The sequence below is a fragment of the Paroedura picta genome, chromosome 18 (genome assembly GCF_049243985.1).
Source record: "Paroedura picta isolate Pp20150507F chromosome 18, Ppicta_v3.0, whole genome shotgun sequence".
Lineage (NCBI taxonomy): Eukaryota > Metazoa > Chordata > Lepidosauria > Squamata > Gekkonidae > Paroedura > Paroedura picta.
In genome coordinates this window covers 14,832,965-14,845,193 of record NC_135386.1, presented here as the reverse complement: position 1 = coordinate 14,845,193, position 12,229 = coordinate 14,832,965, and the positions used below count along the sequence as shown (strand labels likewise).

At 45.9% G+C, this 12,229-nt stretch overlaps 1 protein-coding gene across 7 annotated transcripts in view; it reads left to right on the top strand.

The window, feature by feature from the left end:
* Positions 1-12,229, top strand: part of MEF2A (myocyte enhancer factor 2A) — an 89,862-nt gene that overhangs the window by 19,605 nt on the left and 58,028 nt on the right. For all 7 annotated transcript variants that reach the window (XM_077318022.1, XM_077318020.1, XM_077318024.1 and 4 more), the window contains exon 2: positions 8,104-8,288. In XM_077318022.1, the coding sequence (XP_077174137.1) occupies positions 8,235-8,288 (54 nt within the window). In that variant the 5' untranslated portion in view covers positions 8,104-8,234. The remainder of the gene's footprint in view (positions 1-8,103; positions 8,289-12,229) is intronic.

The following is a 12,229-nucleotide window of genomic DNA, read 5'->3' as shown; positions in this document are numbered from 1 at the left end:
AACCAGGGCCAGCTTCTTCTCTGTCCTGGCCCCACCTGGTGGAATGAGATCCCAGAAGAGATCATGGCCCTGTCTGAGCTATTGCGGTTCCACAGAACGGAGCTCTTCCGCCAGGCATTTGATTAATGCCAGTGACAAGACCTGTCGGGCTCCCCAAACCTCTCCCATCCAGATACACTCACTCTGTGAGGGTACAGCCATAATGTCACCATGTTTATTGTTGATGCCGCTGCATTGTTATTGCACTATGTTGTATAATTCCGTTTATGTTCTCTGTAAACTGCTCTGGGCCGCAAGGGAAGGCCGTATATAAATATAAATAAATTAAAAAATCATGGAGCTTTTGAGCCGCAACTTTGACATTAGGTGCAGTAATACATTTACTGCCTGTAGGTTAGATGTTAACGCGCAGCCAGAAAAAGTAGCAAATCACTGAATGGCATAACCTTTGTGTATTGTGTTGTACATTGAACAGTGGTCCCCAACCTTTTTATCACCGGGGACCACTCAACACTTGACAATTTTACTGAGGCCCGGTGGGGGGGGGGTAGTTTACTCCTCTACTCTCAACCACTGCCCTAACGCTCTCTGATCGCTATGGTAATGTTTAAACATCCCTTCAAAATAAGATACAGACATGCCACAACAATGAACATAAGGAACATTTTATTTTCATGGAAATTTTAACTCATGACAATGACAAATCAATGGGAACCCTGAGCTTGTTTCTCTGCAACGAGATAGTCCCATCTGGGAGTGATGGGAGACAATGACACCCAAAGTGTGTTGTAAAGGGCCGGGGGGGGGGGGAGAAGGTGTCCTTCGCGGCCCACCTCCAATTAGTCGAAGGACCACATGTGGTCCGCGGCCCACAGGTTGGGGATCGCAATAGTAGAACACTTAGATCCAAAGTGACCCACCAGCGAAGGAAACCTCTTCACTGACATTCTCAAGCAGAAACTCCTGCCTTTCCATTCCAGGTTTTTTCCCCTTGTATTATGCCCCCTGCGCAGTCTTAGAGGCATGCTCGTCTAAGACCATCGACTTCAGTGCCTTTAGAACTGTGAAACCCTGATTAGAATTGCACTGGATTGCAAATCTGTGGGCAGAGCTGGTGTGTCTTATCTTTTTCCAGTTCCCGTAGGTGGTCCAGAGGTAATGAGCAGCGAGCTGTTTTGATAATTTGCGTCCTCTTTGTGCTTGCTTGAGGTCAAAATGAAGGAACCTTCTCAAGCTCAGCTGTCCAAGAACGGTTTGTGCTGCCGCTTGTTTGGAAAGGAGTGGGATATGGCTGGAAATCGCTTTCAGGGTACGTTCAGGTTCACTTCTTTGGCCAGGGGATCACTTACTGGTCCACCTGGGGGAACAAGCTAGATGGAGTTTGTTCCAGTCCTGTCCTTCCCTGTTACCTGTACTGTACTCTCTTAGGCGTGATAGTTTAGGGAGGTGGGGTTGCTATGATCTGACCTCTCCTTGCATGGGTTTGTCTGGTAGAACCTCCTGTCAGGTAGAACCTCCGTTTCAAGCTCACCTGGTAATGGGTACTCAGGACAAGTTAGTCATATATGGAACCAGCTGATTGGCTCTGTCTGCCTTAGCAAAGGATTATGCTGCATATTTGGGCTTACGATGCTGTTTACTAATTTGCTACTCATTTACTTTCTCTTTATATCCGTACTGTTATGATCCCTGTTCCATTATCTGAGGAGGTGTGCCTGCACATGAAAGCTCACGCCTTGAATAAATCTTTGTTGGTCTTAGAGGTGCCATTAGACTCACATTTTGTTCTACTACTTCAGACCCAACACAGCTGTTCATATCCGCCTTAGGAGAGTCTTGTCATGGAGGTGGTGTTAAGGCCCCACCAAATTCAAATTCGGGAACCTCAGTGTCCACTTCTTAAAATGTAAAATACTACTGGATTGAAAAACGTAACAGTAATCTGGATTTGGTATGGTCTGTGAGTGGATGACTTTGTAACATTTTGCTGTCATGGATGGATTGTTTCCTGTTGATGCCAGTAATCCTCTGCAGGGATGAGGACTGTTCAGTTTGACATCCCTTCTCCCGGAGTGGTGATTTCCTGTCAGCCCCCGGGAATTCCTGTCGACCTGTCTGGTGCTTCCTTTGAATCCCTGTGAGGAGAGTAGGCTGTGCACACAATCTTTCCTAAGTGCCCTGGGCTACTATATAGAGGCTGATTGGCTTCATGGTGTACCAGGTTGTTTGGAATGACAAAACAGCAACAATGAAGGAAACTCGGGTGGAATCTGGCAATAGCGAAGAAGGAACGCTCCCTCATGGTATCTGGGTGGCACAAACCAGTGGCACCCTGCTGTGCAGCTGGATCAGTTCTCAGGTGCTTAAGGGGCTCCTCAGCAGACTGCCACGAGATTCACCAAGCGTTCCCTAGAGCCTGGCTGTTCTTTGCATTATATAATTTGCATTATATTACAGTTAATGGCTTGAGAGCCCACTTGGTGTAGTGGTTAAGAGCGGCAGCCTCTAATCCGGAAAGCCAGGTTTGATTCCTTGCTCCTTCACATGCAGAGCGAGCTTGGGCTAGTCATAGTTCTCTCACAGCGATCTCAGCCCCACCTCCCTCACAGGGTGTCTGTTGTGGGGAGAGGAAGGTGAGGCGCTGGCGAGCTGCTTTGAGACTCCTTCGGGTAGTAAAAAGCAGGGTGCAAAAATCAGTTCTTCTTCAGCCCTGGTGGATGCTGCCCTCTGCTCTGTTTCACTTCTGCTGCGGAATTTAGCAAAGTTCCTGCCCCCCCCCCCGTCCTGTGACCTCATGGAAGTACATAACATACTGTTAAGGAATTTGGGGTGAAGTTTCATCCCTATGCAGATGATACCCAGGTTTCTTCTTTTCTGAACAGGTGTCTGGATAAGATTTGCAATTTGGAGGGGGCCGGATCCTTCCTTTGCTTTGGAGTCCCAAGTGGTTTCTTTGGCACCAAAGGCATTTAACTTAGGGTAGTGTTCCAGCTCTGGACCCTCCTGGTTAGAGAGAGCCTTCTTTAAAAAAACTCTTGGAAGTGTGGGATAATGCTTGACATAACAATACATGGAGGATCACTGCAGTGCAACGGGGAATTTCAAATGAATCCCTATATAGCTGCCAAGCTGTTACAGAAATTCGTTAATCTCTCCCCAATTTTAAAAGATCTTTATTGACTTCCAGTCTGTCCATATATAAAGTCTTTTTATACAAAGCTCTAATCTGCTGGGGTTGTGTGTGTGTGTGTCATAGTGGGACACAGATCACTTCTTCCTTATATCAGGGGTGGCCAAATTTTATTGATTTTATTTTCTCGTATTTTTATACTGCCCTCCCAACACTAGTTCTGGAAACGAATACTGCGAATCCCATGGGCAGCCAAAGTTACCAACAAGACAGTTTTAGAGAGGAGCAAACCAACTATGTCATTAGAAGGGAAGATATTACGGCTAAACCTCACTTCCTTTAAACACAAAAGGAAATGTGGCAAAAGGAAAGGTGGTCGCCAAAGGATCCGCTGGCTCGACACGATCAAAGCCGATACAGGGATGACCATGGACCAGCTGAAAGTGGCGGTCATCGACAGAGACGTGTGGCGAAGACTTTCCTATAGAATCGTTGAGGGTTGGACATGACTGAACGGATGACATTATCATCATCAAACTGCTCTCCCATACGGCTCAGGGCAGTTTACACAAAACTGCTGGCAGAGGCTCACGGGAATTGTAGTCCATGGAGAGCCACACTTTGGCCACCCCTGTCCTACATGATCCTGCGTGATCTGTGGTTTTCATTTGGGCAGAGAACAAGTTCCAGAAATTCTGAAATTGTGGGAATAAGCATATGTTGAGAGAAGTTGGAATGCGTGTAGTTCTTCTTATCAAACCGAAGTGTATTTTAATCTTGTAAAACGCATAACTTTCACTTGACACATTGTAATGGTTGACATATTCACAACATGTTTGCCATTTGAGAAAAGATAAACTGAAAATAGTAAACTACAAAGTGTATCTGGCTTGCTATTGTTGTTGTTAGTTGCGAAGTCGTGTCCGACCCTTCGCGACCCCATGGACAATGATCCTCCAGGCCTTCCTGTCCTATTGGACACCTTCTGGCTTATGTGTATTAAATAGATCAAGCAGTGTGCATTAAATGTATAGGACTGAAAGAATTGCATTCTTAAATTCTGTATTGTGCATATTTGTTATGGGCAAACTTAGGCACATTTGAAGAATCAATCATTTATCAGGAACGATAATTTTTTTCTGTTTTACTTGGCATTCTTACTTCATTAAAGCTTTAAACTCCTCTTGCTTTATCTTTTTAAATCTAAATTCCAAGGGAAGGTATACATTTTATTTATTTATTTTTAAAATAATGGCTCCATGCATACCCGGCACATGCCCTCTTCTGTGATAACCAATTCTGCAGTAGCCCATTTGCTCTGTGTCACTGATCCGCTGTTCCCTCTCACTTTGCTACATTTCCCCCCCTCCTGCCTCATTCTGTCGCTTTCCAGCATCACTTTGAGACATTCCATTGCTCTTGGCCAGGGGTAGTCAAACTGCGGCCCTCCAGATGTCCATGGACTACAATTCCCAGAAGCCCCTGCCAGCAAAAGCTGGCAGGGGCTTCTGGGAATTGTAGTCCATGGACATCTGGAGGGCCGCAGTTTGACTACCCCTGCTCTTGGCTAACAAAGAGACGCTTGGACTCTGCTAATTTTCTGCCTGCTTCTTAGACTTCACCCAGGCATGTTGTGAGGCAACAGGGAAGATATCTGTTTAGCAACCTGTCATACAATTTGCATTTTATTTTAATCCTTGGGGTGCGGGGAGGTGGGCATAAATGAGAGGGACAAAAATGGCCATTCCCAGATTCCACTCCTTGGGCAGTAATTATTTAGTGGAATTAGCGGGTTGCCTCTGCTCCTTAGACTCTCAAGCTGAACTCCCAGTAAGCTGAACGTTCGCATGATCCTGCAGATGTAGCAGCGAAAGAGTGGGGGAAAGGAGAGCAGGAGAAGAGAAGACGCAGCCAGGATTTTGTGAGGCAGTGCAATTAACCTACTTTAGCTCCACACCAAGATTGCTGTCATGACTCCATCCCCAGACAAAGGCAATAACGCCGCAAACCTTGAGGTTGCGTTCGTAGGCAGCACCCTTGGCATGCTTAATGTTTTGCCTCCCATTGCTCAGGCTGCACAAGCCCCCCCCCCCCCCCCCGGGACCTCTCCCATGCCTTCCCTTCGACCTGCCGTGTCTCTCCCCTCTTGGGTGCACTTATCCCCACCCCGGTTTCTCATAACAAGCAAACACATTAAACTGATGGTGGATTTGACTCTGGCAGAATCTCTTGTACCATAATATGGAAGAGGGAAGGAAATAAAGGTCGGTAAGCTCTCCAGGGGGAGGGTGGGCGGCAAAATCGCCCAGACGTCCTCCATTTCTTCATATCTGCATTCATTCGGTTGCAGCATTGCCTTGTCTCCTCACTCTTGAGAGACGTGCATGCAATCATAATGTTGTTGTCCTTCCTGTGCCTTGATGTAATAAGGGGGCAGTGGTCATGCCAATGCTAGGTGTGCTGTTAAATTAAATCCCCAGGTACACACAGCTGTATTTTACCATCTGAACCAAAGGTCAACATTAGCGCCCCGTGTCAATGTTTATAGTTGCTCTGCGTCTCTGGGCGCAGGTGATATTTTAAAACAAGTTTCAGGTGGTTAGCCATGGTAGTACGCAGTAGGAGATCAGAGCTTGAGTCCAGTGGTGCTTTAAAGACCAGCAGAACTTTCCAGGGGGGTCAGCCAGTAGTTCTCAACCTTCCTAAACCTTTAATCCAGTTCCTCATGATGTGGTGACCCCAAACCATAAAATGATGCAAGGGTTCTTTCACAGAAATTAAACCAAAACTGACCAATGACATGAAGATCCATTGTTCCCAATTGTATATAAATTGGTTATTAATTGTATATAAATTGGTGGGTGCCTTCAGGAGGAGTGACAACACTGGCAGCGCCCCCCCCCCCCCGCTGCTTGCCTTGCCGCGACCCTGTGAAAAGGTTGTTAGACCCCCAAAGGTGTCCTGACCCCCAGGTTGAGAGCCACTGGTGTAAAGGCCTGTAAGTCAAAATTGCTTTGTCCAATACCAAATTGCGTTTTGACTCCTGGTCTGTGAGGTGCGACTGGACTCAGTTTTTGTTCTTAAGCAAGAAAGGCTTGACCGTTGTGCCTCGGCTCAGGAGAAAGGGGGGCACGTAAGTATCCTGTATATTTAAATATGCCACAGGAACAGTCAACCGACGTCTCTCGTTCCAATAACATTCCTCTGAACCATTTTTTAATGTTGCATCAGAATGTCACAGCTGTCTGCTCATTTGAGGGCAAACAGAATGTGAAATGTAGTCCGTGACTAATCTCCTCTTGCTGTCTCTCTTCGTTAACTGTGAGATGGTTTGTGGCATGGCTTGCACCACTTCCCTGCACGTGGCTTGAAAGGAGAGGGCATTTTGTGACACTTGGCTCCGATTCAGGTATCTATTCCAGTGGCCTTTTAAAAAAATTATTATTCCTTTGCTGAAAAGCTTCAGAAGATGGCAAATCCTTTAATCTTCCTGGCTGCACAGCTCAGGATCTAAGTCTCCTATTTAGGCACCCCGAAGAGCTTGGGCACCTCCTTTGGGATTTTGGGTTTTCTTTCGAAGAGCAGGTCACTCCTCAAGCTGAGTTGAAAATTCCCCTCAGTTTCCAAAGCGGTTTGCTCTTTGGCATGGGTTGGTGGGGAGAGGGCTAGTTAAAACGTACCCTCTGCTCCCCCCCCCCCCTTTGCATGGCTATATAGCAATGTTCACTTCTCTGGATTCTGGAAAGAAGCCAAACCATTTTCTAACCCAGATTACTCACTGAGCGTGAAAGAGGCGGTGTGGCAGGTGGCATAGAGTAGACCTGTGGGCTTGGAGCCAGAAAGTTCAGTGGGTGAACTCGGGCCAGTGACGCTGTTTCTGGCCTAACTGCAGGGTTGTTGTGATGGTAAAGTGGGGAAAGAACATACAACTGGGTGGGTGGGCAAATGGCAAGCCTGGGGCAAGAGGGATTTAAAAAGTCCAATAAAAATAAACTTGGAATTCTTGCCGGAGGAAGCGAAGACCTTGATTCTGTTGCTGAACTCTTGATAGTATGATTGCTACGTAAGAGTCATTCAGAAAACAATATACTGTGAGAATAGTGTAGGCGCATAGCTCTGTGCAGGTTGGTTGGTGCGCAGACGTTCATTTTTTTATGTGGGCCGTAACTCCCGTTTACATTTGGAGAGGTTTGCAAGCTGCGAAAGAGTGTCGGATCGGTAATTGGCTTGTTAGTGATGTGTGAAAACTTGCAAGTTTTACAGTAATGAACATTAACCTTGCATTTCTCAGCTGTTTGTCAGTCTGTATGTTCCTGTGAAATAGTCTGTGGGGGAAAATGAAGCACAGCATGGAGACATATCCAATAGATCTATTTTTAAACGGCATTCAGAATATGCTGGTCTTTAACCGCGCTCTCATAGAGTTGTTCTCAAGCCTGCCGTATTGTCAGGAGGAGAGGGCTACAAACCTAAAAGAGATTGAGAGGGAATTATACCCAGATTTTGGACCTCAGTTTAACTTCTCGATGCATTGGAAAACTTTTCTTTCCCCGTTTGATGTCATCATGTTTGCAACAACACCGAACCGATAAATGTTTTGAATGAGGAAATGCATTGTGTGTGTGCTATTTTCCCCATAATGGAATGTAAAATAAGAGTGCCATTCTTCCGTTTAAAGATCCGTTCAGGGTTTTCAAAAGGAGATGTTGACTTTTTGCGCATTCTCAGTCACTGGACAATGAATGTAAACCTTGACACAGCTACGGTGGCCGAATTGTATAAACCCATGTTGTGATGCGAGTGCTTTGGACAGGGTGCAGGGATGGCTTCGTATGACCTAGTTCGCAGAGTGCCTTTTTGATTAAGGACGGGCTGGTCTGTCTTGCTGGTGACTTCCGGTATAGAAATAAATGGTGTGAAATTTTGTATTTCTAACGCTGTCGAACTGATTTCAATGTGTCTTTCCATTCCAGGTTTTGGAGGCAATACTGTGAACAGACTGTGGCTTTAGTCCAGAGAAAACTGCCTACCATGTGCTAGGACACAGAGTTTGCGGATTATTTTACTTGAGTGCTTCTGGATTATAAAGAGGGAAACAGTGACAATGGGGAGGAAGAAAATACAAATCACGAGAATAATGGATGAACGGAACAGACAGGTAAGAGCTGCAGATTACGTCGAAATACCACGTGTTCATTTTTAAAGTAACCGCAGTTCAGGATAGAACTGTCGACTCTTCCCCCTTCTTACTCTTGTCTTACAGTGAGTCCGTATTTGAGTATAAGGACTCTGGAAACAGCATCTCTGCATTTGTCAGAATCTGGAAAAAAAGATTGTTGAATGTGGAGGGGCTGTGGTTCAAATGGTAAAGCCTTTGCGCCTCACGCAGAAGGTTGCAGGTTCAGTCCCCAGCATCTCCTGTCAAAAAGGTCCTGGAATGCTGCTGCCATTCAGTTGGGCTGAGACTGATCCAATAGACCAGTGGCCTAACTCACTAGAAGGCATCTTCATGGGGTCCCACTGGATGGCTTTTGGCTATTGTGTAAAACTGACCTCCTCCTGGATAGCTCAGGCAAGCCTGATCCCGACAGATCTCAGGAGCTAAGCAGGACCGACCCTGGGTAGTATTTGGATGGAAGACCTCCAAAGATTTGGATGGAGTTCCTCCAAGAGGCACCAAGGATCATGACACGGAGGCAGGCTGCCTGGCTGCCAGAGAGTCCTCAGGTCTCCCGGCTACATCATACGATAAATCAATAAATGGCCCCCTCCCCCTATGCATATTTGCCCGTGTGATCAGAGAAAGTAGCCAGCAGCTTTGCCAGCAGTGGCAGTCTCCCTCCCTTTCTTCTCTGCCTGTTTAGGCTTCCTATCCTATAAATCAGGGGATCCCAGTCTTGTTGAATCCATGGAGACCTGATTGGTAGTCCCTGTTCTCTGAGAAGTTTGTTTGGGCTCCCACTTGGTGGAATGAGCTGCCCAGAGAGATCAGGGCCTGACAGAGCTCATTGAGTTCTGCGGGGCGTGCAAGAGAGAGCTCTTCCTCCAAGCTTATGGCTGAGGCTCACAGGAATGCTGAGAAAAGCTCTGATCCAGGCCCCTCTATCTACTTTTAATCGTTATAAGAAGAAGAGTTGGTTCTTATATGCCTCTTCTCTCTACCAAAAGGAAGGGGAGGGAGTGGAGGCTGAGAGAGCCCTGATATTACTGAAGAAGAAGAAGAGTTGTTTCTTATATGCCACTTCTCTCTACCAGAAGGAGTCTCAAAGTGGCTTACAGTCGCCTTCCCTTTCCTCTCCCCACAGCAGACACCCTGTGAGGGAGGTGAGGCTGAGAGAGCCCTGATGTTACTGCTCGGTTAGAACACCTTTCTCAGTGCTGTGGCAAGCCCAAGGTCACCCAGTTGGCTGCTTGTGGGTGAGCTGGGAATCAAACCCAGCTCTCCAGATTAGAAGTCTGCACACCTAACTACTACACCAAGCTGGTTGTATACAATTTTAATGTTTTAACATTGCTCCTGGTGATAATTATATATATCTTGGTTTTTCTGTGATTATTACCAAGTCGTCGTTGTAAACCGCCCTGAGGTGACTTGTTACAAGGGAGCCTCAATATAAATAAATAAATGGAGGACAGGGCCTTGATGCAAGTTAGGTTAAGTCCCCATTGGGGAGAAAGGTGGAATAGAATTGAATGAGTCGTGAGAAGCAAGGTGACAACAGTGCTGCCGTTTTACTCTGATGTTGAAGTTTACATGGTGCTTACTGGACACTGAAAGTGCTTCCCTTGACCAGGGCCTGCATTTGAAGCATTAGAGGCCTCAATTTGGTTTACCTGGCCTAAGGTCCATTGTGTCTAGAGCAGGGGCAGTCAAACTGCAGCCCTCCAGATGTCCATGGACTACAATTCCCATGAGCGAATGCTGGCAGGGGCTCATGGGAATTGTAGTCCATGGACATCTGGAGAGCTGCAGTTTGACTACCCCTGGTCCAGAGTATATAATATCATTTTATGTATAGGAGCTAACTCTGCACATAACAGTCTTTGTAATTCTTGTATTTTATGTGTGCTTTTTGTATTTCATGCTTGACTGTTGATAAAGGCGGTAACGCCGAAGCACATCTGGTCAGTGGAGGCATTGGTATGCATGTATGCACTGATTTTATTGAGGCTAAGAGATGAGATAAGCCTTGGGCTTCTCATTTTAATAACTTTAATTTTAAAGTTGCGTTCTGCACTATGCGGGCTTGAATTCATTCCCCTTGTTTTGACCTTTTAGGGCTTCTTGACTTTGATTTGGGTCAGGATAATTTCTCCTTTTTCTTTTGAGAAGTTTACTGAGTACACAGACAGGGAAATCTAAAAAAAACCCAAACATTTCCCTTCAGATAGGATTATATTTAAAATCAACACGCTCTATACAAAGTAACTGATACTCCAGGGGATTATAATTAACATGAGTCTGTCATTGTAGTGGTAATTAGGAGCTTTTATCTGCTTGAGTGATCTGTGGACCATTTATATAATTGAACTAGACTGAATAAAGTGTTGTAAACTAGCTATCAAAGGGACCGGTGATGGCATTATCAAGTGCTGTCCTCTTTATCAATAAAAGAATTACATGGGAGAATTTATTTACCATTTTTTTCATTAATATACTAAATAAAAAAGCATTTTGCAAATAGAAATAAGTGAATTTTCCCCCTCTGGAGGCTGGAGAACATCTTGTTGTTTTGGTGACTTACGATTTCTGAAGGAGGCAGGTAGAATTTAGAACTGCCAGTCTCATGCGGTAGGAGATACCCCTCCTCAGTCTGTTTCCTGCCAATTGCGATTTTGGGCTGATGGCACCGTTTTACTCTGCTGTGATTAGACCTCACTTAGAGTACTGTGTTCAGTTTTGGGTACCACAATTGAAGAAGGGTGTAGACAAACTGGAGCACGTCCAGACGAGGGCAACGAAAACGGTGAGGGGTTTAGAGCCCAAGATGTATGAAGAAGGGTTGGGGGAGCTTGGTCTGTTTAGCCTGGAGAGAAGATGTGATATGGTAGCCATCTTTGAGTACTTGAAGGGCACATAGAGCAGGGGTAGTCAACTTGTGGTCCTCCAGATGTTCATGGACTACAATTCCCATGAGCCCCTGCCAGCATTTGCTGGCAGGGGTTCATGGAATTGTACTCCATGAACATCTGGAGGACCACAGGTTGACTACCCCTGACATAGAGGATGGAGAGGAGTTGTTTTCTGTTGCTCCAGAAGTTTGGGCCAGAACCAATGTGTTGAAATTAATTCAAAAGTATGTTTGGCTAAACCTCTGGAAGAAGTTCCTGACAGCAGTTCCTCAGTGGAACAGGTTTCCTTGGGAGGTGGTGGGCTCCCTTTCTTTGGAGGTTTTTAAACAGAGGTTAGATAGCCATTGGACAGAAATGCTGATCCTGTGAACTTAGGCAGATTGTGAGTGGGTGGGCAGAAGGGATTGTGTCGGTGCTTGTATGTTGTGGCCATTTCCTGCATGCCCAGGGAAAAGCCGACCGGGAAGCAAATTTCTTCCAGATCAGACTGGCCAGGGATTCTGGGGTATTTTTTTGGGGTGGGGTGGGGTTCATCTGGGCCACTGGATGGGCAGGGAATTGTGAATTCTCCCCTGGTTCTAGGACTCCATCCTTGATGGGTGGTTCTCACCGCTGGTGCTAGGGAGGCAGGCCTTAAATTTACTTCCTCTTCCTGTCTCCCTGGTAGAACCGCCCTCATCTTCAGTTTTTCTCCTGCCTGCAGGGAGTGCGGTTGTGTGAGCATTAGCTCTTCACCTTTTTTTTATAGAAGCTAGATTAAGACTGTTAGTTGGAATTTCTATACTAAAATCCTTCTACTTCTTTTCCTCTGTATCTTTCCCTCCCAGTTCATAGTTAATGTTGCCAGGTTAGAGTTTAAAGTTTAAAAGTTAGATTAATAGGAAATTTACTTACTGTTCAGAATGGCAACAAGTGTTTTTCAAGATGATTATTTGTTGGAGTCTGATCTCCCAGGCACGCATGGAGCTGCCGGTGGAGCTACGGGCCCGGCAGATTGCGTTCCATCGGGAACCTTACTGACCGTGG